General features: G+C 47.2%; 2 protein-coding genes and 1 non-coding gene across 3 annotated transcripts in view; 1 reads left to right on the top strand and 2 right to left on the bottom strand.

Moving 5' to 3' along the window:
- Positions 1-4,194, bottom strand: part of SLC1A2 (solute carrier family 1 member 2) — a 141,742-nt gene extending 137,548 nt beyond the window's left edge. Inside the window, exon 1 of the mRNA XM_024752588.1 lies at positions 3,549-4,194. Within this exon, the coding sequence (XP_024608356.1) occupies positions 3,549-3,565 (17 nt within the window). The 5' untranslated portion in view covers positions 3,566-4,194. The remainder of the gene's footprint in view (positions 1-3,548) is intronic.
- Positions 4,195-9,640: 5,446 nt separating this feature from the next.
- Positions 9,641-9,747, top strand: LOC112404595 (U6 spliceosomal RNA). The gene has a single exon (XR_003004128.1). It is a non-coding gene; the product is annotated as a U6 spliceosomal RNA (small nuclear RNA).
- A 9,310-nt stretch (positions 9,748-19,057) lies between these two features.
- Positions 19,058-26,385, bottom strand: part of PAMR1 (peptidase domain containing associated with muscle regeneration 1) — a 69,863-nt gene continuing 62,535 nt past the window's right edge. Inside the window, exons 8-11 of the mRNA XM_024752593.1 lie at positions 26,281-26,347; positions 22,870-23,102; positions 21,614-21,906; positions 19,058-20,116 (exon numbers count right to left, since the gene is read on the bottom strand). Of these exons, the coding sequence (XP_024608361.1) occupies positions 19,580-20,116; positions 21,614-21,906; positions 22,870-23,102; positions 26,281-26,347 (1,130 nt within the window). The 3' untranslated portion in view covers positions 19,058-19,579. The remainder of the gene's footprint in view (positions 20,117-21,613; positions 21,907-22,869; positions 23,103-26,280; positions 26,348-26,385) is intronic.

Consider the following 26,385-nt stretch of genomic DNA (forward strand, 5'->3'; position numbering starts at 1 on the left):
AATCGTTACGTTTTGCTTTTGTTTGCTTGAAATAATACATCCAGGGATCTCTCTTGTGGGGTTTTTCTGCTGTCAGCAGTTTTCTGTTTCGCTGGCTTTCTAAGTCAAATTGAAACCCAAGCCCTCGCACATGGCTTTCGCTCTGACCCCTTGGCTCCTGGGAGCTTATCAGAACATAGATCGCCTTGGACCTGTGACACACATGGTGACCTAGCTGTCTCCCACCCCCAGAACGTAGTTCTAAAATGCCTGCCTCTACAGCATCTGAATGCTCCAACATAATTCAGTCTATAATGGACACTAGCCAGTCTGCCACCAACTACTGATAATCTCTTTCCAATTCGGATCAGGGGCCAAAACCATAATTCTAGCCGTGTCTGAGGACTCAGAAAAACAGAATGCTCAACTATCAAATTAGACGTTGCTTTGCAGGAAAATACCTCTCAGGGCCTGGGAACTACCAAAGGGTCCACTGTTGAGTTTTCTAGAAGCTGGATGCTAATAATCCCAATTCCAAATCATCAGAAACCTCAAATAACCAGACCGTGTTTGAGCATGCTTTGCAAAGGCAATGACCAAGTGCACAGGCTGATAATAAGAATATTCCACAAGGCAATTTGCACAGTGTATGCTGAAGTTTTGAGAGAAGGCTGGTAATCTCCTGCTCCAGACATGCCTAGCACACTCTTCCAGGATAATTGACATTTCCAGACGATAACTCCCAAGTTCGGCCAAGTCCTTGAATCTTTTGGGAAAGATGACGTTACATTCTATATCAGTTTATTCTCAAAGTCCATCCTCATTGGACCGCCTACTTCACAGTTACTGGAAGAATCAAATGTGATGATGTACACTAATGAGCTTTGAAAGGGAAGTGCTAAACAAACATAAGATGTCACTATTGCTTCTAATAATTCTTTCAAAATTGGTGATCAGCGTATGCCGTTGACTGTAACTACATCACCAAATAAATGGTGACCAGAATGGTCAGTTTGCCATATTCTTCCATTCCCCAAACATTCTGGATCAAACAGAGTTGAACTGAAAATACATACGTTGGGGCTTCCCTGGTGGCGCAGTGGTTGAGAGTCCGCCTGCTGATGCAGGGGACACGGGTTCGTGCCCTGGTCTGGGAAGATCCCCCATGCCGCGGAGCGGCTGGGCTCATGAGCCATGGCCGCTGAGCCTGCGCGTCCGGAGCCTGTGCTCCGCAGCGGGAGAGGCCACAACGGTGAGAGGCCCGCGTACGGCAAAAAAAAAAAAAAAAAAAAAATTTGGAAAATACATACATTGAAAGCATAAGACTCTATTGTTATTTTTGCTTCCTTCTCAGCAATGCACGTCTCAAGGAAACAGTTTCAACGTTGTTAGAAGACACAGGCTAACAAAGGCAACCAGCTTGAGGATTCTTAGTGAACGTCCCTCTGTAAGGCACATTAACCAAAGACATCAGAAGAGGCGAGAGAATCTCACTAAACCATGTGAACAATTTACTAATCAAAGTCTTGTGTCTTTGTAGCCCCCCTAGAGTGCCTAGCATGTGAGGTCTACCCAACAAGTACTGAGTAAATGCACCTGGAAGAAAAGATGGAAGAAAGGAAGAGAAGAAAAAAGGAAAGACCAGGGCTTCTGAGAATGTCACCTGCTCATCACTAACTGCTCTGAAGTGACAATGTGTCATGCTCTTTCTGTATTTGTTTCCCAGCCTTTCAAATGTTCTCAATTCTTTCCTCTCCTAAATGCAAATTCCTTTGACCAATCTTTTCCTGACTATGCAGAGTGTATAACACAACATTAATTAATTGAATGTGAATCACTTCTGCTCTATATTTAAATCAAATATAGAGTCATCATTGGGCAGGTCTCATTTAGGACACAGGTGAGGTAAACACACTTAATTTGGGGATTTTTGTTGTTGTCTTAACCTCTCCCTTTACTATCTGGCCATCGAAATAAGGATGCAGGATTTGAAAGACTGCCATCATCAATCTCTTTCACCGATGTTTTCCAACCTAGCCTTTACAAGCAGGGACAAATCTAGAAGGGACCTTAAGGCAGCCAGAAATGCCTTTATATCTTTTCTAATATGAAAGACTATTTAATTAAACAGGCAAAGACACTGGGGTTGAGACATATGAGCTCTGAATATTTAATTCTAGAGATCTGTGTTAGCACAATGTACCGCCCTCCTTGTACACAAGCATCTTCCTGGAGCATCTCTTTGGAGAACTAATAATCAAAAAGGTCCACACTGTTGAAATATTAGGACAAAAAGAGGAGAAATCTCATGCAACCACAAGGTGCCAGCCCCTCTTTGGAAGGACTCCAGGGGCCAGAAAAGGGAAGAGTCCCTTCTCTTGGACACAGAGAGACAGTTTTAGAAATATTTGCCCTTCGCTCGAGGTTGAAGTCTAGAGATCTAACTTTGGAGCCGCTCTGTACTCCTACTTAGAGACCCATTCCCCCCAAAACAAGCCTGCAGAGTTGGTAAAATTTATTAGGCAGAAGCCCTGGAAAGCTCCAGCACCAAGGACCTTCCACCTGTGCTCAGAGGAGGCTCTGATATTTGCTTTCCACTTAATATGGATCCAGTGGTCTCTTGCAAGTATCTAGTGCACTTTTGTGAATTAACCAAAGGGCTGAGCTCCGCAACCAGTCTTTCATTCCTACTCAGACTCTACCGAGCTGGGAAAGTTTCCTGGGAGATACTGGTCCAGGGACGTTGTTCTGGACACTTCCTTTGAGGTACGAGTATTCAAGGGATTCTTGCAGCCCCATCTCCCTCTTGCTAAAGACACTCCCTTTATTTATCATTGGGATCATTCTCCATCCAACTGCAGCCTCAGGAGGCAGGAGACAACTCCAAGACAGCGGGCAGAATGGTGGGGGGGGAGGTCAACGCTCCGCTGGAGTTTGGGGACTCCTGTCCCTGCCCAAAGCCACTGATTTTCCTGCCTCTACCCGGGAAGCACCCAAATCTTTTCCACTTTTCCTTAACACTGGCCAGGGAGATTCCGCCATCCAGGGACATGAAGAGATCGGAGCAGGCCGGGTATCTACTCCGCGACTCTGCAAATCTGACATTCAAGACGGCGCGCGCTGGTCTTCGCCCCGCCCCGGCCCGGGTCCCAGCTCATTCATTCCCGGCCGGTCCCCACCATACAACCGGCGCCGCGCTCCAAGTGCTGCTTCCCTCAGCAATGTCTGCCGCTCTTACTGTGCCCAATCCCTTATTGTTTTCAAATCTCAAAAGTAACCTCAACAGGATTTTTCGTCACTCTTTTTCACACCTCCACCGAACCTTTTTAATTAAAATAAAGCAATCCTCCGTCTCTCGCATCTTCAAAGGGTTAAGCAGCAAGCTTCTCGAAAGAAAATCAATTCCCCCCACCACCACCATCCCACCATCCCACCCCCAGCCAGGCCATCGCTCTGCCACCGTCTCCGAGGCCCGGCGCCGGCGTCTCTCTGTTCCCATCCCGGATAGGCGGACACCACACCGCGCGCGCCCCCCGCTTCGCTGCGGGTACAGAGAAAAAGCCCCTCACCCTTCTGTGGATGCCATGGCCTGGGGAACGCCCCCTCCTCTTCGGCACAATCCGGCAGCGGCGGACGAGAAGTGAGCGGGTGCCGGGGTGAGCGCGCGAGTGTGGCCGAGCGCGGTATTTAAGGGGGAGCCTCTCCCCGCCCTTCCACCCCCCTCCGGGGTAAGCCCTTTAGCGCCTCAGCGGGCGCAAGAGGCTCCAGCCGGAGCTAAGCCGCGTCTCCGCTCGGCACCGCGCTCCCTCCGCCGGCCTCGCTGGGGCTTGGCTGGGCGCTCGGGGGGGCGTTGGGGGGACCTCGGAGGGTGGCTTCCCCGAGAGAGCGCCGTCCCCCGGGCTGCGGGAGTGCGCGCAGGGACGACGTGCCGCCGCTGCCACCTGTATTTGCTGTGGGGCTCGCCGCGGGGCGAGTGGCGGAGCGCGGGCTCGGAGGACGGTGGCAGGGGAGGGCGGCGAGTGCGTGTGCCGTGGGTGTGCAGGGGAGTGTGTGCGTGCGTGCGCGGGTGTGTGGGTGTGTGTGCGCGCCGGGGGAGGCGGTGGAGGCCGCTGCGCCCTGGCTCCGCGCCGGTCGGGGAGGGATTGCAAGGTTTAGCCCCGCCGGAGCGGGGGATTTGCAGGCGATCCCTCTCTATTTTCATCGAGAGCTGACATCACCAGCGCCGCCGCCTCAGGAGACTCCTTTAACTGCCGCCCCCTCGCCCCCCGTCTCCAGACGCCGTCCCTCCTCTGCCATCCCTACCCCCAGCCTCTCGCCATAAATTAGCCAAATAAGCAAAGAAGCCCCGCTCGTCTCCCGGGAAGGCCTGGGCCGTCCGTGGCAGGAGCCCAGGATCTAAGGAGTCTCTATTGTTCCCCTCAAGCCCGCGTGGCCCGGGGTCACCCCGCGCTGGGCGAAGCACAAGCCACGTCGCGGAGACCTGGGATGCCCCTCCATCCCCGCCTCCCTGGAGCAGCCCCCAGCACCCCGTCTCACTCCTTGGCACACTCGCTCCGGCTCACTTCACTCCCAAGCTCATCCTCACAGGCGGCACACCCACCGCCCCCGCCCACGTCCTGGGTACCAGGCCCCGCGGAACCCAAGCGGCCAAAACACGAGTGGCGCGGCCGAAATACAGCCCAGTTGTGCGCCCTCCCCCGCCACGGCCCGAGTAAATCTCCGGCCTTCAATTATGCATCGGGATTAATATTAATGCAACTCCCTGGGGCGGCGGGCGGGTGCTGGGGAGGATGTAGTTTTTTGGGTTTTTTTTTTAAGCCAAGGGAGGTCGGCCTCCGGGGCGCTGTAGGGGAAGGCGCGATGAGACGGCGAGGCAAGTGGTGGGGACGCGTTTTCACCCACTCTGCTCCGCTTGCCTTAGGCTTCTGTGCCCCGGGGGCGGCGCGCAGAGACAGATGGGCTCTGTCAAGGGAGGGTCCGAGCCTCCACGCCGGCTTTGCATAATAAAGACAAAATCCGTGCAGATTTTATTGTCTCTAGGAAGAGGCAGACACCTACAGACACCCACCGCGGGGAGGGCAGGCCTCAATTTCCTCTTCTGGAAAATGGGGCCAAAATAACCCCCTTTGCAGGGCCGCGGTGAGAATTAAACAGGCTCTCTTGAGAGAGATTTGCAAAGTGTCAACGCGCCCGAGAGATATCTGTGGTGCAAGCCTGCCCCTTGGAATTTTCCAGGCTCCTCCGGGAGGGGGTCTGGGACGCCCGTAGTGTCCTCAGTCGCCGCCTGTCTAGTCTTATTCCCCGGGAGAGGAGCTCTCCAGGCCCGTGGCTGTGCTGACCCCTTTACGAAGACCGAATGAAGCGGGCCACGTGGAAACTCGCGGAGTTCATCCCGGGGACCGTGCCAGGGGAGCTGGAGACTCAGCGGGGACGCTTCGTGGTTAAATGCCTGACGCTGGTATCTGAGAGCTTGAGTTCACCTTCCAGTGGAATAATCTGGGAGGAAAGTCCTCAACTGCTGTTCATCCCATCTGCAAAACGGAAGTACCATTCCCAACCTCGCATAGCTAAGAAATCGAAATGAAATGTAAAAGATACGCAAAGCTCTTAACTAGAGTCTGGCACCCAGTAAACCCTCAAAAATTGTTCAGTTTAATCTGAGGTTCCTTGGAGGATAGTTTCTTGAGCACAATATCCAAGGGTGAATAGGCAGATTAGAGAAATAACAAGAGAAAAGAACTAAATAGAAGGTTTTAAAACGTTTCTGCTCACCTCCTCCTTTCACCTCCCTTCCCAAAATCTGAATCCAAACATCTTCCTCCATCTCTCCCCTTCCCTCCTGCTCTCTCTCTCTTTCCTGTGTGCCCCATTAGATTAACCAGACCTATATCATATCTATCCTAGGACCCTTCATATCACCTCTAATTGTGCATTTTCTTTTTTAAAGTTTAGTTGTGATTTATAATAATTTGTAGATGAAAAACGACCTTCCTGAACCTTCGTGTGATGCTTGGTACTGCCTTCTCTCTAGTCCTGTCAGGAGTGGATGTGTGACTTTGTATGTGAAGTTGTCAAGTGCAGAATATGTACAGTCTCATTTTCTCTTAATAATTTAGGGATTTTGCTGCCCTTTCTGCCGAGGTGGCAGCTGGAAAACAAAGCCATGGGCGTCTCTCTAGACGTTAATGATCCCAGCAGCACTACCTCAACCCCCTTTACAATGAGCACAAAGGAAGACCTCCATCAGAATTCCTCAGTATCTGCACACAGGTGGGGAGGGCTTAGCAGCACCATTCCTTAGCTCTCACTGCCAAGGGCAACACACCTGATGGTACAGAAACAGAGTTAAGTAAAAGACCAGAGAAAAGGAAATGGAGCTGATTTCACTTTTTAAACCATCCAATTGAAAAACAGTCTTAATTATATTTTCAGTGTTCAGGACCTGAGAGAATTCAGTGAACCAACAAGCATGGCCAGATTAGACAGGAGAAGTGGCTCCACTTTGCCACCTTTCCTGCAAACGGCTATGTTTGGGAACCTTGACACCCGTCTTATACTTGAGAGACATTTTCATTCAGCTGCCCTTCGAGATGAGGCCTATTAACTCATGTGGAATTTGCCACAGATAATTCTGGATAATAATCATTAACTAGAAGGAACTGATTCTTTTTCCCTGCTCCAGAGGGCCCTGCCAACGTTCCCACTAATTCTTCATTTTTTAAGCAAATTGGAGGAGTGCTTTTCAATATGGACTGCACATTAAAATGTACTGAGGGAGCTTTTTAGAAACAATAATGCTAGGGCCACCTTCCAGAGATTTGGAGAAGGGCCCTGACTCAGGTTTTGTTTTTTTTTTAAACTTCCCCAGGTGAAACCTCCCCTACTGTGCAGCCAGCATCAGGAACCACTGGACTAGAGATGATTCAAAAAGATGGAAAGGGGTCCAGAAACATGGCCCTGGGGAGTACTTGGAGCAGATTGGTGTGTTTAGCCTTTGCAGAGACAATAGGAAGATACCAGGCTGACCCTCCTCTCGCCAAATACAGGGCATTTAAAAATCTATCCAGGCAAACACGTGTGTGCTATCGCGGACAACTAACATGAAAAGCTATAAAACATGGAGTTTTCTTCTCAGTTTGCACATATATGGAACACTGAGGGTAAGCCACACTCCCACACTGCCTCGGTGCCGGATCCAAACTCAGCTCTGGGTCAGGCAGACATGCATCAAATACTGTCCCTGGCGTCAATTAAACTGTGTATTCTTAGGCTGGGCACTTGAGGTGTTCAGCTTCCTCATCTCAAAACCAGAGAACATAATAATACCACCTCGTGGTTGCCGTGAGGTTAAAATGGGATAACTAACATGTAGGAAGTGCTTAGCTCTGAGGCTGGCACATCTTAAGTGCTCAAGAAAGGGTCATCCTGGACTTGTGGGAACAGCAGCACACACCCTGTTTAATTTCCCACTGAGCCCATGTGAAAATCTAGCCTCCCCTCAAGCCACCTAAAGTGTAACCCCATTAACTCCTTTCTATCTTCACAACAAACTATACAAATCTCCCAGCCAGCATTAAGTCGATAAAGCCCTGATATGAGAACAGAACGAGGTCAACCCTACAAGCCAGTAAGAACACTTTCGAATTTTCTAGCATCTCTCAGTCTCCTCTAGGGATTCCATGGTTATGGCAAAAGCAGAAGAGGTGGGATGCTCTCACATTTGCATGCTGATTTACCTTAAGTCTTGCCCACAGGTTCTCAGACTTAGCAGGAATAAAAACTACAATGCAGGACTGAATACCAAAAAAACTGACTGTAGTGTCCTCTGATAGGTGACGTAAGGGATGTTCAAAGTTAGTTTTTACTCTGAGGGATTTTTTTCTTTTCTGCCTTATTGATGGTTGACTTAAGGCTTAACCCAAGCTGTGAGAAGTGACTTACCACGGTTGAATTACGGTAGTGTTTAGGCTGGGACTTCATGGTCCCAGTTGGAGACTATGTTGGAGCATTACCCTAGCATTTGCTGAGTCCTAAATAACAAGTATCTTAATATATATATTATCTCATTTGATTCAAAGTATCTTAATATATATATTATCTCATTTGATTCTTAATATATATATTATCTCATTTGATTCTTAAGATGTCCTTCTACAGCGTATATTATTATTATTACCCCCATTTTACAGAGGAGAAAACTGAGTCCAAGCGAGGTTACAGAATTTGCCCAGCATTACGCAGTTAGTGAGTGGTTGTGTCAGTCAAGGTCCCAGCTAGAGAAAGATGGCATATTCAAATTAAGTACGTTGTGCAAAGTTTAACAAAGAGACTATTTAGAAGGGTATGGGAAGGATATAGGGAAACTCTAAGGGATAGTGCAGAGCCCACAGACTGTAACAGTGGGGCACCATTACCCACCCTAACCTGAACCCAGAGGGAGCGCTCAGTTCCAGCTGACATAAACTGTTGCCATGGCGACCTGCTGGAAGGGGGCCTGGGAATAAATAACTTGACCCCTACTTCCCTCCTGTTCTCTCCCCTGCGGGGCTGCCTGTTGGCCAAAGCTGGAAGCAGAGGGCAAGAGAGCACATTGGCACAACTCATGTGCAGACCTTGTAGTTCAACCTCCCGAGGAGCAGAGCAGGATGGAGACAGTCGGAGAAGGAATCTACAGGACCAACAAATGAAGCTGGGGCAAAACTGGTGTTGGAGATCAGGCAGCCTTCCTGCAGAACCTTGCTTTTAACCTCTCTGCTATGCAACCCATAGCAATAATAATGTCATCATTACTGGAACAGGTTGCCCCCATGCAGGGTCCTCTCCACCACGGAGGATCTTCTAGCAGAGAGGACTCAGCCAGACCATTTGCTACAGATTAGAAGACGGTATATTTATACCATGGAAGAAATCACCAGATGGCCTCAAAGGTTCCAGTCCTAAATCCTATAATTCTCAGTGCTCTTCTCCAATCGTAATAGGAGATTAGTTGAACCAAAGAAGGGATAAAAGCGTCCCCTTCTCTTATTTGCTCTTCTAAGGAATTCATTCCCCGTCTTGCTTTTCCTTCAGATTGCTTGAGATTGGTTATCGCGTCTCCGATTGGGGGGTGGGAGGACTCCTAATATAGAAAAGAGAAAAAAAGCCCTACACTGTTTTCCCATAAAAGGCTGTTAAATAAGCCCATTCCCCTTCCTGATGACAACAGAGGAGAAATGTCTCAATGTCCAAAGTTTATCAGGAGAAAGTGACCCAGAGAAAGAGCAGCATGTCTGGATCTGTCTTTTGAAACTTTGGCTTGATCATTAAGACTATAAAATAAACACCTTAAGGTTTTTAAGAAATACATAAAGCAGAGAGGATGCTGGAGGCCCTTTCATCAAGACAATTAAAATGAGTATGCTAATTTTTCAAAACTGTGAGCTATTTTTAGTATGAATGAAAACCATGAATGAAAATCCTCGTACAGTGTTCTATTTTAGAGGAAAGAATATTCTCTCACAGCACTGGCCCTGAAGCCAAGAGCATCTGAGAGAGACGGTGGAGAAACTAAATTGAAAATAAAAAGGTTTTAGAAAAAGAAGAGAGTTTAGGGTGATAACTGGTGGGAGGAGAATCTTCACAGCAGCAGCCCCAGATCATTGTATTAAGAATACAAAGGTGTGTGCTCGCTTCGGAAGCACATATACTAAAATTGGAACGATACAAGGAAGATTAGCATGGCCCCTGCGCAAGGATGACACGCAAATTCGTGAAGCGTTCCATATTTTTAGAACACTCCCTAACACCATACATAAAAATAAACTCAAAATGGACTAAAGACCTAAATGTAAGGCCAGACACTATAAAACTCTTAGAGGAAAACATAGCCAGAACACTCTATGACATAAATCACAGCAAGATCCTTTTTGATCCACCTCCTAGAGAAATGGAAATAAAACCAAAAATAAACAAATGGGACCTAATTAAACTTAAAAGCTTTTGCACAGCAAAGGAAACCATAAACAAGACGAAAAGACAACCCTCAGGATGGGAGAAAATACTTGCAAGTGAAGCAACTGACAAAGGATTAATTTCCAAAATATACAAGCAGCTCATGCAGCTCAATATCAAAAAAGCAAACAACACAATCCAAGAATGGGCAGAAGACCTAAGTAGACATTTCTCCAAAGAAAATATACAGATGGCCAACAAACATGTGAAAGGATGCTGAACATCATTAATCATTAGAGAAATGGAAATAAAAACCACAATGAGGTATCACCTCACACCAGTCAGAATGGCCATCATCAAAAAATCTACAGACGATAAATGCTGGAGAGGGTGTGGAGAAAAGGGAACCCTCTTGCACTGTTGGCGGGATTGTAAATTGATACAGCCACTGTGGAGAACAGTATGGAGGTTCCTTAAAAAACTAAAAATAGAACTACCATATGACCCAGCAATCCCACTACTGGGCATATACCCTGAGAAAACCATAATTCAAAAAGAGTCATGTACCACAATGTTCATTGCAGCACTACTTACAATAGCCAGGGCATGGAAGCAACCTAAGTGTCCATCGACAGATGAATGGATAAAGAAGATGTGGCACATATATACAATGGAATATTACTCAGCCATAAAAAGAATCGAGTTATTTGTAGGGAGGTAAATGGACCTAGAGTCTGTCATACAGAGTGAAGTCAGAAAGAGAAAAACAAATACTGTATGCTAACATATATCTGGAATCTAAAAAAAAAAAAAAAAAAAGGTTCTGAAGAACCTAGGGGCAGGACAGGAATAGAGATGCAGACATAGAGAATGGACTTGAGGACACAGGGAGGGGAAAGGGTAAACTGGGACGAAGTGAGAGAGTGGCATGGACATATATACACTACCAAATGTAAAATAGATAGCTAGTGGGAAGCAGCCACATAGCACAGGGAGATCAGCTCGGTGCTCTGTCACCACCTAGAGGGGTGGGATAGGGAGGGTGGGAAGGAGACGCAAGAGGGAGGAGATATGGGGATATATGTATACATATAGCTGATTCACTTTGTTATACAGCAGCAACTAACACAACATTGTAAAGCAATTATACTCCAATAAAGATGTTAATTTAAAAGAAAAAAAGAATGCAAAGGTGGTCTCTGTAGAAGTCATAACATGGCCTTCAGAATTAGACTGACCTGGGAACCATTCATCTCAACCACATTTGGAGCAGTGAGTTTCAAAGGGAATCCAACTTTCCCTCTTTTCGTTTTGAATGAACGTAAGTCACTTAACCTTCTGGATATTGATGGGACTAGCAATGACCCCATCCACTGGGCTCAGAGGAGAACTAAAGGAGGTGATGTCACATAAAGCACTAGCACAGCTCCTGGCACACAGCGATAGCTATTGTCATCTTTATTATGTCAGCCTCCTGGCTGCCAGGCTGTCATCACTCAGAAGTGATAATAGTGGTAACGCTTCAGATCCAACAACACAGTACAGCTACAGATGAGCCTGTCCAGTGTGGTCACTGAATAGAAAATAAAGGGAATCATCCCTCTCAGGGGTGTTTGGAGCAGTAAGATACAAGTTGAGTTCATTCACTCTTTTCTTGTTAACACACATTAGCAGAAGAGAAGTAAGGGAGTTCTATTTTTACCTGACTCTCTACGCTGATGAGAAAAGAGATGCCACTTCAGAGAAATCTCAGTTCAGACTGAGAACTTGGTCGAAATATAATCCATTCTTCAGGCAGAAGCCACCTAGTAGATGGTTTCCACCATTAATTAGAAGGCTCAGGAAGACTAAAACATTTGTTAGCTACACTTATTGCCTGATGAATTCTAATGGAAGGAGTGTGAATTCATTCCATTTACTTCACAAAGATGAAAGAGGAGAGGACACAATGGAAAAAGGTGAATCGTGAGTTCCTGGTTTATCATTCCTAGATGTCAGCATCTTCTTCTAGGTGATGGCTTGAGGGTAAATGTCAGGGTTGGTGCAAATTCTTTATGCCCAGCATAAAAACCATACAATTTTGAATTAGAGTGACTGTCTCTTTTTTAGTAGCTCGATTCCGTATAAAGCAGAAATACTTTTTGAGAGTGATTGCTGGTATTTTCATTTCTACCCCCAGTTCCTTCTAATCATGGCAAAGAATGCCAGTTATGCATCTTTCCTTTCCCTTTGTTCTGCTGGGACACTGTTCAGTAGTGATATCTTTATGATGGTCAAAAGGATGGAGAGAATTTTTTTATCTTTGTGGGAGATTTCGTTGCTTGATGCCACCTCACTGTGGTTAAGTGCTAAATGATTTGGCTAAAGGACCAAATCAAGGACCCAAGCTAGGCTCTGGTGACCTCAGAAAATCCAGTGATGTGATTCTGGTTCTAATATCTGTATTCATTTCTTTTATGAAATCACTTAGTAATTCTGAGAGAGGCTTTGTTATCAAATCCCAAAAGTATTTTTCTTCTGAAGATATTTTCCTTATTAAGAGAAAGAGAAAGATAGCTACCAGGTAATTTACTTTTAAGTTGAGATTCTAGATTCGGATATATATATATATATATATTTTTTTTTTTTTTTAATTAAAGGCTGAATTATGTCTTTGGGTAAAAACAGTAAATTAGAAGGGCCCTAATTCACTTGGAGGTTTCATTTATTAGCACATGGATACTGTTTTATTTGTAACACCCTGTCCCCTTTCTAAATAAGGATTAATAACGTTCTTTCTTTCTCTTTTGTTTGGAGTTATCTTTTCCTAGAAACCATAAGTTCAGGAATATAACACTGGTTTTTTTTTTTCCTCTGAGAATTCAATCTCTAAAATTACTCTTCACCCGAGAAAGCTATTCCCTAATTTTATCTGCTGACTTTTTTTTTTTTTCTTTGTTGACAAAGCTCTCCGTCGTGTCTGGTCCACAAACTTCTGGATAAACACTCGGTGAATTGGAATACAAACGTGAAGTGAGCCTTAAAAACCTCAGCCATTGAGATGTTCTTCTTAAAATGCTGGGCCTCAACAGCACATCCGGGCAGAGCCCTGCCAGGGAAAGCAGGTCCTACTGCCAAGAAAAGCAAAAAGAGACCACAAATTGCTACCAAACCACTCCAAAATGCTCTTGTCTTTCCAACAGCCCTAAAAAGATAAACTTCCCCAAGCCCTAGGGATCCAAAAAGTATTTCACTCAAAATGTTCACAGGATACTAAAGATGGAGAAAAAATAAGGCAGGAGGGAAGCTATAAGTGTCTCACTTCTTTGCCTCTTGCATTGACCGTCAGCCTTCTTTTAGCTTATCTCATACTCATTTAAGATATTTCTCCGTTAGAACAATATGCAGTTGTGTTATTGCCATGAGACTCAAGGTCTTCATTCGTGTCCAGGTTAGAAGGACAACAGAAAACTCCAAAGTCAAAGCCAAAGGCTATAGTTGACGAGTTGATGGCCTCACTAATAGTTCCTAGTGCACATTTCTAGGAGTTCATGGGGTTTGACATACATAGTGTGGTCCTAGCAGTGCCTTCTCACCTAATTCTCCCAGCTACCCAGGTGGCCATGCACACCGGAACTCCATCTCCAGCCTCCCATCACACCGCTCCCCTCCTCACGCTTTCCCACGCTTTTAGAGAGCCTTACTGGTTCTCTAGTTCTTCAGATATGCCAAGTGCCCTCCTCTCAACGTCCTTGCACATGCTCATCCCTGCTTGGAATGCTCTTCCCCACTCCCCACCATCCATTCCTTAGTCACCTCCTTCCCGACTCAGCCATCACTTCCTCAGGAGGGCCAACCTTTTATCCCGCCCCATCCAGATTAAATCGATTACCCGTGTTATACAGTTTTACAAGATGCTGTATGTTCCTTCCTAGTAGTCACCATGATTTCTGATTATTCATGTATTTCTGGGATTCTATGACTGAGGGCAAGCACCAAGCCTATGTTGTCCACCTTTAGTATTTCAATCCTTAACACTCAATCAATTTTCGTTGATGGATAAATGACAGGCAGAAAATCAATGAACTCACAATCCTGATTGAATTCAGGATGGAAGAGATTTTATCGACTAATATTCTGATGTAGGTGGTAATTGTGGAAGGCCCATTAAGTTCTGAGTAGGTGATGAATTGGAAAGCATGAAAATTCTTATGTCCCAAAGAACTGTAAAGATTCATATTCAAACCTCATACCCATAACTCCAAAGAACAACAGGTTTCATGCTGAGAAGGAGTTGATAAGATGGCTGCAGATTTCCTACTAGTCCAGCGGCACCTGATCCCTTTTAAAAAGTCCAGCCTGTACGCCACCCCCCCCAAAAAAAAAAACACTCCCCGGCAAACACGTACACATACATATGTGCAGATGGGGAAATGTGTAAAAACTCACTGCAAGCTCTGGCACTATTTCTTAGAAATTTATCCAGACTACTTCCACTTACACAGTCTCACTGCGTTTTGCTCTCAACTCTCTTGGTTCTTCTAACCTGTGGCGCCCATTTATTTCTGCCCACCCTTCCCTGTTGTCAAGCTCACCCCACAGATTGCCAAACGTATTTCCACATGCGTGGGCCGCAACAGCATTCTAAAGCCTCTCTTCCTCTCTCCACCCCTCGTAATGTCTCTTATAACTGGTTTCTCCATCTCCAGTCTCCCCCTCCTTCAAGAACAGCAAGGAAACAACAACCATCATAACAGTGGCCAATATTTACAGAGCGCAGTGGGTCAGATGCTGCTCTACATGCTCCACTCACATGCACACTAACTCACAGGCTCCTCATATCATTTCGCTCCCATTTGCAGATGGAACAACTGTGGGATAGGGATTGAATGTCATGCTCAAGGTCACAGCATGTAAGTGACAGAGCTGGGAGTTGAGATCAAGCTGTCTCTGTCTAGCACAGCCAGCCTGATGGGCCTTTCTAGAATTCCACTTCTATCCTTTCACGCTCCTGGAGACATCAACATGAGCTTGATGTTTGCACATAGGCAATGAGAAGCCAGATTATTGATCCTAGCATTTGAGATCCACCACCAATTGGCCTCACCCTGGCTGGCTTCACCTTGGCTGGCCAACCTGGCCTGTCATTGCAATAGAGGATTCATGTTGGGAAAGAATTGGCCCTTCTTTAAGCCAGTTCCCCTCCATGTTGAATCTTATGTGCTTTCCAAGCTCTTCCTGCATTTACAGCATCCTACTTCCTTCCCATCCACCACTCCAGAGACTCAACTGAAGTTCTAAGTACCCTGTGAGTGACAAGTTAACTGAAAACACGGGCCTATTTGGAGCGCCGCTTGCTCTCGATTCCTGTTGGAGTTTACGTAAGAGAAAGCAATATGGGTTGACTACTCAGTAATTCTTGCAAGTCCACTTGATATGTAAACCTGGACACTCCTAAGGAAAGCAAGAATCTGGCTTAAATCATACTGAGTTTACTTAAATTTTATGCATCATATAAATGTTAACATAGAGTATGGAAATTTAAGTAAACTCTGTATGACTTAGGCAAGGTTCTTACTTGTATACCTATATGTATATGCGTGTGTCTATATATTTTTCAATGCCTTATGACCAAAGACCACCAGAAATACACCTATAGTTGAACAAGTTGAATTTATTGCTCCTTGAGGTGAAAGAGAAGGCACATCATGGGGAAATGGGGGGTATTTCATCAAGGGAGTATTAGAATGAACTTCTTATAGGATTTGGGCTTCTATTAGGTGATTTGGAGGAGGTTCCGAGGACGTGGGGTTTTGCTCTGGATCGCATGCTAACAGTTAAGTGGGGACAATTCTATAATCGGCTGTCTTTATAAATCTCATGTAGAAGGAAGGAAGAATACAGGCTAACACTGTCATTGGTAAAGAAGTCGCAGTCACTCCTCTTAACCAGGAGAGGGGGATAGTTGGTATTTTTTGGTTTGAATAACAACCTTGCTTTTGTCTCTTCATAGACAAGTTCTAAAGCAGTCTTGTTTCTGTCTTGATCCATCAGAGTCACAGAATGATCTGGACTGATACTGGCATCCTGTGAAACGATTGATCTTCGACAGGAGAACACCACAGCTTTGCTGTGAGTGCCAGGCCAGCTCCTAGGCGCCAAGACCTCCCCGATAGAATGTCAGATGTCAGGGGCTTCGTGTGTATAAAACAAAACAAAAAACCACTACAAAAGAAATTAGAGCCAAACCATTCTGGATGAATCAGGAGCCTTCTCCAGCTCTCCACAGAGGTGTCCCCAGTTGACAACCACATTAGTATTTCATGCATTCATCTTCCATGACTCGTGATGACTTCTGTTCCGTGTCAACTCAGAGGCTGGAACTATGTTTGCAGAGTTCCCTTCCCTGTATGGCTCCAGGTGAGAGCGGGCACAAGAGAAACTTACATGAGATTTGAAAAGGTGAGTGAATGAACAGCTGTCTCGGTGCTCTGGAAATTGGCGAGTGAATGAACAGCTGTCTCCGTGCTCTGGAAATTGGCGAAGAGCATCGGGCACTGTGGTAGCTCATACAAAATGTCACTGATCCGCTCGTTCACCTTTTGCTGGCACGGGACATCACCCAGGCCCACAGCTCCTCCCGTACCTGCTGGAAATCCTCTTCCGGCTCCTCCGAGTGTCCTGGACCAGGTGTGTGTGTGTGTGCACAGGTCACTCAAATCATCAAGGTTGGGGACAGCAAGAGACAAACATAGGTTTCCATTTGTCCTCGTGGGCTCCAGTTTGTCCTTGCTCTGCCAATTTCACACCCAGCTTTCCTTCCTAACGGCTGGCCGGTTGGATCCAGACAACATCAGATGCAAAGGCAACAGCCTGTAAAAGACTTTGCCACGAGTGCCCACAATTGTATGTGGCCATCGTAACCCCTTATTCTAGATGACCCTTAAAAGTTCTGAATGTCTGAAAAAACCCTGACTGATATACACCCCAGATTTCCAGCTAAGAAGAGATTCCTCATCCTTGGAGTTCTATCCTAAGACCAAAGGGCCATGTGATGAAGGGAGAAGGATGAGATTCCTCCAGTGCCGGGTATGGCCAAGGGACAGGCTCGTGTCTGACTCTCTCGTCCTGACCCGGAGTCTTAGTTTAGTCTGGTTGAGTGCTTGCAGCCTGTGAGAGCAGTGCTGGGGTAGAAGGATCTAGGGCGAGTGGCAAGTGGCCATGAGGCTATTAACTAAGCAGCTCCAGGTGGTGTCACCAGGACTGGGGGCCAGATTCAGCTTCTAAAGGGAACAAAGTCATAGCTGAGATGACATCAATGTGAACCAAATCTGAGTGGTGAGGCAAAGACGGAAAATGACACTAGATAGTAAAGAGAGTGTCAAGAAAATAGGGAATGCGATGGTCCAGGTGAGGGGTCAGGACAAGTTAAAGAATGGAAAGTATGAGCATGGACAGCCAGGTGAGACGTGGCAGATGTGGAGGCTTTACGGAGCTGTGCCCCGCTGGACAGCCCTGCCCCTGCCAGTTATTATAGGCACCAAACTGTATGCCAGGTACTATGTTCATTGCTTTACACAGTAGCTCATTTCACCATCACCGCTACTACAAAAGACAGAGTTTAGCATGCCAACCTAACAAATGACAAACTGAGGTGGAGGGGTTAGGTGACTTGCCCAAGATCACTTAAAAGAAGTTGAAAGACAGGAATTTGAATTTAGATATTTTGATCTGACTTCCATTACACCTCTCGAGATCCAAACTTTCTAGGCTTAAAAACAGCAAGAAAAACACCTTTGAGCAGCCTGATATATATTGGTCAAATCCAATACTCCAGCTTAACCACTACGTGTTGGATGTTTGTTACTCAGAGGTTGGTAAGTAATACGTTGCCCTGAGATTAAGCCATGAGGATACAGTGGGTGGGTGAAAGAAGGACTACGTGAGCTACGGAAAGCCCCAAGAAAGCCTGACCCAAAGAGAAAGCACCAGAAATTCTCTTCTGGCCCAGGGAATTATGTAAAGACACAGAATTGAGGAGGCAGGTTGGGAGACAGATGTGACCTCCCGCCTTGGGGCTAAAGTCCTTGGGGTCAAAGTTTTCTCTGATAAGTAGAGGAAAGAGTAATGTTTCTGCTGGGGTCTGTAGGAGGCGAATGTGCCAACCCTTGACTCTCAGGCCTCAGGAGGTGAGGAAAAGACCAAGAAGTTCCCACAAGCCCCCAGGGGAGGAAGAGGAGGTTACTGAAAGTCAGGCTGGGTAGCCACGGAGAAGGCTGTCACTGTGGCCAGGAGGCTGAGGAACCCAAACCAGTGCCAAGTCGGAGTCCCCCCGGATCTCAGGAGTATCAGTGCCAGCCAGACCTGACGAGCAGCTAAGTCAGTGGGGAGGACCGCCGGCCCCAGGGAAACAGAGAACACAGCACAAGTTGCAGTAGTTACAGACACGAGCACCCAGTGTCGGCAAAACGCCCAGGAATGAGAAAGTCCCACCACACACACCCAAGAACCACCAGGAACTCAGGAGTCCTACTGTGTGTGTCCCGGGGCTAGAAGTCACGTAACCCTCCATGGCACATCTTGGAAAGGAGGAAACTGGTGAGGGTAGGGGAGAAAGGATAAAAGAGTGAGTCACCCAAAACAGAGAATGTTCCTGAAAAGATCATTTCGGGGATTGGATTGGATTCAATTCACCTTTTTTTCCTCCACTATCCAGTGGGAGCCAGGGGTGGGGCTTGAAAGGAAAATCATATCAGTTATAGAGAAGAATGAAGCTGCAGTTTCTTGGCATATCTCAATCGAGTGTGAGTATATAGGTGATTCCAGTTCAGATGCTACGAAAATAGGCCCTAAAGATTTCTAGAGATTCAAAGCAGGGTTTTGTGCTTGATCTAGAACATAAGAACAAGAGGGGACACCAGAACTCCTCAAATCCCTGGTATTTTCCTCTGTTTGTGCCTTATCTGGTGGTGCCCGACCTCCCTCTCCCCCACCTGAAGGCCCGGCAAGTTGCAAGCACTGGTATTGAAAAGATGGCATCGGCTTTGCTCTATGCATTGTTTGGGAATGATAATCTAGGATCTCTCTTAAAGGGCTGCCACCCAGCCATTGGTCCCAACATATGTAGCTCAAAGAGGCTGCATGCAGGAATCAGAGCCATGGCACATTCGTTCCGTGGGTCAGAAGCCAACCCTTGTTTTATTAAAGTGTGTACAGGGGATTGGGACGTGGCAGTGTGCACGGACACCAGTGCCGCAGCCAGGCTCCGCTGTCCGGGACTGTCCTGCAGGCGGCTCTCTGGAACTCTGTCTGGCTGGAGCCTTGGAGGAGACCTGATGGAGCCAATCAAGCCTCTCTCGACCACAGCTGACCATGGCATTCGCACCACTGAGGGGCAGGTGGGGAAGGCCACTGGGGCCGGATGAATGGGGAGGATTGCTTTGCTATTCATGTAGTCTATTTTGAAGAAACTGAGTTCTTGCAAGCAGCCCTGGTATCTTCCAAATGGTCCCAGCAGTCAGGGAGGCAGTGGCCTACCAGAAAGTAAGCTCGACTCGCCCTCCACTGGTTTTGACATCAGAAGCCCTGGCACAGCCAAATTCATGGGCAGATTCACATTTCAGGTCCACGATGCCTTGGGCAACACACGTACGGAAGGATGCACAGAAGTGCTTCTTGATGGGCCTGAGGCTCATTTCATGTTTCTCTCGATCCAGTCTTTAAAGGGCAGCACCTTGGTGAAGGCTGTGTAGAGGCTGTGGCTGCATGTCTTGTCATAGCTCCAGCTGACCAGCCCCACCAGATGCCAGCGGGGCTCAGGGGACGCCCGCCCCGGGAAGAACGCGGCTGCGATGCCGCCCGTCTCTGCTGTGCAGATGTCAGAAGGCGCAGTGCGGTCCCAGCCGGCACAGAACATGTTGTCTGTGACGCTCACCGGGATGCCGTGCTCTTCGTGCTGCTCCTCACACAGCAGCGAGTCCGCCACACTGACTACCCCCGAGCGCAGCGTGTCATTCTTGAAGCCGGGGCTCCTCGCATCTGCCAGGACATTCCAGCCTGCCACGGTGACGTGGGACTCCTGGAGGGAGGTGCTGAGGTCCCGAGGGGCCGCCAGGCAGATGGGCTGGACGCGGGTGCTGATGCGAGCCTTGTCCAGGAGCTTCAGGACGGCGATGTCCGCATCCAGCAGGATGGGGTCGTAGTTGGGATGCAGGATGATTGCAGAAATCTACCAAGGTAAGGAATGGACAGCAATTGTGAGCAACCAACTCCATAGTGACAGGAACAGGCAGGCCCCGGGGCTAAATGATTGAGAGAAAATGTCTAAGAGACAGCTACAATTATACAGATACTTTTCTCAAGGGATCATAGAAAGCAACTGCTCTATTCCCAGGGTTGCAAACTGAAACGCCCGCCTGGCTGGCAGGTTGTTTTAAATAAGTTGAGTGGACAGGTGAGGTTTCAGAGAACGGGAGTGCATGCCCCATGCAGAGGGGGCAGCTGCCACTTCGCTCCAGCTGACCACTGCCATGCAGAAGTGCTCATTTTGCCAGAGAATAGGCTCCAGATCTCTGGCTGAAACCTCCTGGTTTTTAAATGTTGGCAAATAACTGATTAAAAAAATATATGTTAGCACTATCAAAACACAAACCCCTACAGGCTACCAGTTTGCAACATCTGGTCCACTGTAAACACTGCATTTACCCTCAAGCCAGTAAGATAGAGCTACACCCAGGGTGGTCTACAGACTTTTCCACAAAGTCTCCCCTGATTGTTCCCATCCTTGCTGATCATCTTCTTTGACGGGGGCCTCTAGGAGCTTACATCTGTGATATGCCGTAACATTCTCACAGATGTGTTCTATTCCTTCAACTACATTTGGGCTCATTTACTCAGGGATTCTATTGTGTTGGACTAGTCACAATATACTGGTCTGTCTCTTCCCCTAGCCTGTGGACTCTTCAGGGCAAAAACCATGCCTTATTCAGTTCTGTATGTATTCCCAGCGAATGGCATGCTGTGGGAACTCAACAAAGGATGGATGGATGGATGGATGGATGGATGGATGGAAGGATGGATGGAAGGATGGATGGACAGATGGATGAGCTGGATGGGTGAGTGGGTGGATGGAAGAGAGGGAGGGAGGCAGGCAGGGAAAGAGAAGAATTTTACAAATTTATTAGGAGTCTCTATTTTTCCTCAAAGCCTACCTAGCACAGTGTCCTAAACATAAGAGGTGGTTACATTTTGATGACCCCAATGATAGAAGATATTTGTTACTATCTTTTTTTGTTTTTTTTTGCGGTACGCAGGCCTCTCACCATTGTGGTCTCTCCCGCTGCGGAGCACAGGCTCCAGACGCGCAGGCTCAGCGGCCATGGCTCACGGGCCTAGCCGCTCCGCGGCATGTGGGATCTTCCCGGACCGGGGCACGAACCCGTGTCCCCTGCATCGGCAGGCGGACTCTCAACCACTGCGCCACCAGGGAAGCCCTACTATCCTATTTTTAAAACAATTTTAGGGGGAAAAGACTCCATAGTCTTTCTAGATGCCCGTTTCTAGTATCTGTCAATATATATTAGCCACCTACTATGTGCCTAATATTTCCAGACCCTGGGCTGGATGCCAAAGTGCTAGAGTAACAGGACCAACACAGTCACTGCTCGCCCAGTACTGGGAGTTGCTGAGCCAGAGACCCGGTTTCCAGGCTGCAGCCCTCTCTCACCCGCAAGCTCTGGATGCTTTTCTCTTCCCGGTCATCATCCCTGTAGAATTTCCCCAGGACGACTTTGAGGTCAGCTGTCTTGATCACGGTGACCCTCCCCAGGTCGGTGACGCAGTGGGCAGCCACCACCACGGTGCGCTCATTGACCAGGGCACCGCTGCAAACGAGGAACCACGTGTCCTTGTGCAGGCTGCTCCCGTGCACCCCACCGGCCCTCCTGTAGATGGCAGCCTGCCACGGCCAGCGCGCCCTCTGGGTCTTCGGAGCAGTGACGTTCTCAGTTTTCCCACAGACTATGGAGAAAGCACCAGCTCAGTAATATAAACTCAGACCTTCCCATCCAAAGGGGAATGTGTCAGTCACCCAACAGAGCACAAATCTGGAAAGGTGGACCCTACGGATGTCAAGACCACAGAGCATCTAACCCGTTTTTCTTTTCCCTTTAAACATTAATCAACCACCTTGACATGGTTGACTATAAAGTCTAGGATTACGATTGGAGGCTTACCACCCCAGCCACTTACTGGGCAAGTTGCCTAATCTCTTACAGCCTCAGTCTTCCTGCCTGCAAAATGGATACAGTAATCACAACTGTCTCCTAGGGTTCTTGAGGAGAGTGGATGAGATGATGTATACAAACAGTTAGATTCAAATATCATGACTATTGCTATAAAGATGACCACCTCGAACTAAGCCATATCCTTCTTCTTTGACAAAGAGGATGGGGGTAGCTTAGTATGGGCAAGACCCTATTCCAGACACTTCCATGTATTACTGCAGTAATCATCATTATAACCTTGTGAGTAATTAATAGCTCATAATCTAATTAATAACAATAACCTAATTAATACCATTGGGTGATGAGAATGAAAACTGGGTTAGACAGGGTAACAAAGGAGATATCACCAGAAGCCCTCTAGCACCTTTAGCCCCCTCCCCACTTGGTGTTTAATAACTGCTCTGTCCCTTTTCTCCAAGTAAATATGAAAGAATTATCCACAAAAAGTATGCCCCACTTCCCAAAAACTTTGTCTACAATTTAACGAGTTCATTTCTCCTGGGTAACAAGTTTAAGCCAAAGGAAGGAAGCTCTAACTGTGGAATTTCAGACTTCACCAAGCTAGGGAAAGTGTTAGAGGGCCGTTCTTTTGGACAAGGAGTTTTTCCCAAAGAAGTCTTCAATGGGGTCAGTGGCTTTTCATAGGCAGCAATGGGAGATCTAAGCTGCTCTAGACCAAGGACAGGCATTGACTCACTAGGGATGCAGGACGGGGCACGCCCACTCCACTTCCCAGTCCTCAGACATGTCCTCCGGCTGCTGCCCAGGCGGCGGTAGAAGGGTGAGATGCACTCATACTGGATCTGGGTATGCAGATAATGGTACCCAGTGGGCAGGTCTCCGAAGGGAAGGGCTGGCTTCTTGGTGGAGGAGTCCTGCAGCTTCTGCTTGCTGAAGGCTGATGAGTATAGCTGGTGTAATGGCGTCTCCCTACATCGGAGCACCCGGCCCGGAGAGAGAGGAGGGCCAGAGACAGTCATTGTGGCTCTTTTAGTATCCAAGCCCATTCCTTACAGAGGAAGGGAAAACAGCTATCTCATCCTCTGTGTGTCTCTCTCCCTTTCTCCCCTCACACCTCTCATACACACACACACACATGAACGCCTCTTCTACCACCGAGCAGATTTTCTTGTACACGTCAACCTTCAATGTATCCCTCCATTTCCATTTCTGGCATGCCTCCGGCTGCCCTGGATTTTAACCAAAGAGCATAATATCTGACATAATAGCTGCTATCCAAAGGTATGCTATACGTGCACATACACAAAAATTAATAGTGAAATTAAACAAAAAAGGAAGTTAATTTCAAGGGGAGAAATCCAAGCGGCTGCTTTTCTCTAACCATTATCATAATGGGGCAGTATCAGGAATTGATTCGAATTGAACTGTGTTGATACAGCAGCTTGATTTAGCAATTAGCAGATGTAATTAGTCCACCTCAGAGAATAAAACCTTCTCTCAGAGCACATTGACTGGGAGAAATAAGGAGCGTTGTGTGCGAATGTGAAAAGGTCTTTTAAATGAGCCCTGAAGTTGAAGCACCCAGAGGCCACTCTGGGATTCTTGGGAGAGAGCTATGCACACTACACAGCTTGTGCTCATTTTGTATCAGTGCATAATGACTATTAACTGACAAGTTAGAGTTCCTTTAGGAATCAGTGTTTTCATCCCATTTAATGAATGGAGGAAGGAAGCCCAGAGAGGTAGGTAGGAGTGCTGAAGGGCACACAGGAAGCTAAGACAGTACCCCAGGCAACACAGGGCAGTCATGGTTCCCACCCTGGTTTCCCTGCCGTGCCAATCCATCGTAAGAAATCTGTTTCACGTGTCTGTACCGTGCTGTGCTCAGAGCGAACATTCCATCCACGTTGATTTCATCCAACAAATCTTTAGCTCAAGTTTAGAACCAGGTCTGCAGTTCAGGGAGCTTCTGGACTTGCAAACAAACACAGTTTTTGGCTGTTGAAGGTTTGCGTTGCCTTTGGGGGTTCCTGGGTGAGCCTGGCTGCTGGAGACCATCATATCCCCACTCAGCAGCGTATCTTCCAGAAAGATATTTACAACCAAGTTTTAGGCTTGCTTTCTCATCTACGTGGGACACCTGGCACCTTGTCACCTAAGCCCCCATTACAACCGCTTTAGAAAATGCAAAGCCCGGTGGTGGTCTTTTTTAACAGCTCTGGGCCTCCTCTCCAAGATGTCTCCTTGGGAAGAATACTTACTGGAGAGTCCAGCCCCAGGTAAATCACAAAGATCAGAAAGGAGGGTGGGTAGAAACACTGGATTCCATTGCCACTGTCCCCAAGGAAATGCCTTGCCCAAAAAGGAAATGGAATGAGAGAGCCAGAGGCAGTGTGAGAGATGAAGGAATATTCTGAACTTTGAATATTTCAGATCACTTGTTTGGGGTCAGTTCCAGTCACTGGGATTCACTGTTACCATTTCTAAAAGCAATAGATACTGCTTACAGGTGTTCATAGGTGCAAGGCGTTTTTAAGGCCTTTATATAAGGCTTAGTTCAAGCTTCATGCATCAGGGAGCAGCCCCTGAAGACCCTGGATTTGCATCCTGGGTTTCCTCCTTCCTCTAGCAATGTGACCTTGGGCAAGTTCCTCACCCTCTCAGAGCCTCAGTTTCCCCATCTGTAATAAAAAGTAATAAAATGTAAAATGAAATGGTAATAATAATACTTACCTCAGAGGTTGTAGTGAAGATTAAATGAGCTAATATATGTAAAGAACTCAGAAGTGTAACGGGCACAGAGCAAACACCCAGTAAATGCTAGCTATTTGCCTTGCATTTAATCCTTAACAGTCCCCAGAGACAAATGTTACTGTGATCACCCTTACTTTTCAAGAGGAACTAAAGGCTCAGCAAGCTTAGGAATTTGCCCAAGAATACCCAGTGCTAAAGAGAGATGACAGCAGATCTTGAACCAACTGATCCAATCCATTCATTCATTCACTCATGCATTCAATATTCTGGGGGTGTCCACCATGTGGCAGGCACCGTTCTGGGAACTAGAAATTCAGCATGAACCAAACAGAAAATGTTCCTGCACTTACAACTTTCACATTTTTTTGGTGGGGTACAGGGAGACAGAAATTGAACAAATAAATGAACAAAACGTCAGTAGGACAACAGGTGGAGATGGATGCCAAGGTGAAAACTGGAGAGCTCTGTAAAGGTCAGAGAGCGCTGGCTAAAGAAGTCAGCTCAGCAGTCAGGGTGGAGGTGAGGTTGCTATTTTTATTTATTTATTTATTTTTTGGCGGTACGCGGGCCTCTCACTGTTGTGGCCTCTCCCGTTGCGGAGCACAGGCTCCGGACGCGCAGGCTCAGCGGCCATGGCTCACGGGCCCGGCAGCTCCACGGCATGTGGGACCTTCCCGGACCAGGGCACGAACCCATATCCCCTGCATCGACAGGCGGATTCTCAACCACTGCGCCACCAGAGAAGCCCGGGATTGCTATTTTTAAAACGATGGTCTTGAAAGGTCTCTCTGCCAGGTAAAAACTAAGCAGGGAACTGAAGGAAACCAGGCACTAAGCCTCGTTGAAATCAAGTGGAAGCAGGTTCCTTCTGGAGCCATGGGTGTAAGGTTCCGTAGCTGCCACCAGGGGTCCCCACCTCTATCTTTCCAGGAAAAAAGCTGGGTGGGTGTCCCTGAGGCCTCACATCCCTCGTCAGGGGCAAGTCATTCATCTCCGGTTCCTGGCCCCACCAGCCTGCCTCATCTGATTGGTCACTACCAAGAACATCTTCCTAAGCCACAGCTGGCTGCATAATAAATACGTAGTAATTTCAGGAAGACTCGAGTATTAAAATCCAGTTCCTCAAAGACCATCTTAAAGTCTGGCTTCCCACCACCACTTACTTTCCCACAATCCAGTGAAATCTGTGCATCTTCCAACAGTTGCTACCTCTTGGCTAAAGGCAGCTGGCTAATAAGCCTCCATCTAACGAGCCCTATTCTTCCTTGGCCAGTCAGCACTGAGTGTCCCTAAGAAACCTCAGACTGTCTTTGGCCAAACACCAGTGGGGAAAGGGGGTGGGAGAGGAACGTTCATTCGCCTTTAAAGCAGAGTTCAGGTGTTTCAACCTCACCTTGACTGAACCTGCATTGGAAGAACTCTCCGTCTCACCAGGTCTGAGATCTTTGGTTCTCGACAGGCTAGGAGAAAAAAAAAAAAAAAAAAAAAAAAACCAGGG

This window comes from Neophocaena asiaeorientalis, unplaced genomic scaffold, assembly GCF_003031525.2.
Source record: "Neophocaena asiaeorientalis asiaeorientalis breed wild unplaced genomic scaffold, Neophocaena_asiaeorientalis_V1.1 scaffold196, whole genome shotgun sequence".
In the NCBI taxonomy this organism is placed as follows: Eukaryota; Metazoa; Chordata; class Mammalia; order Artiodactyla; family Phocoenidae; genus Neophocaena; species Neophocaena asiaeorientalis.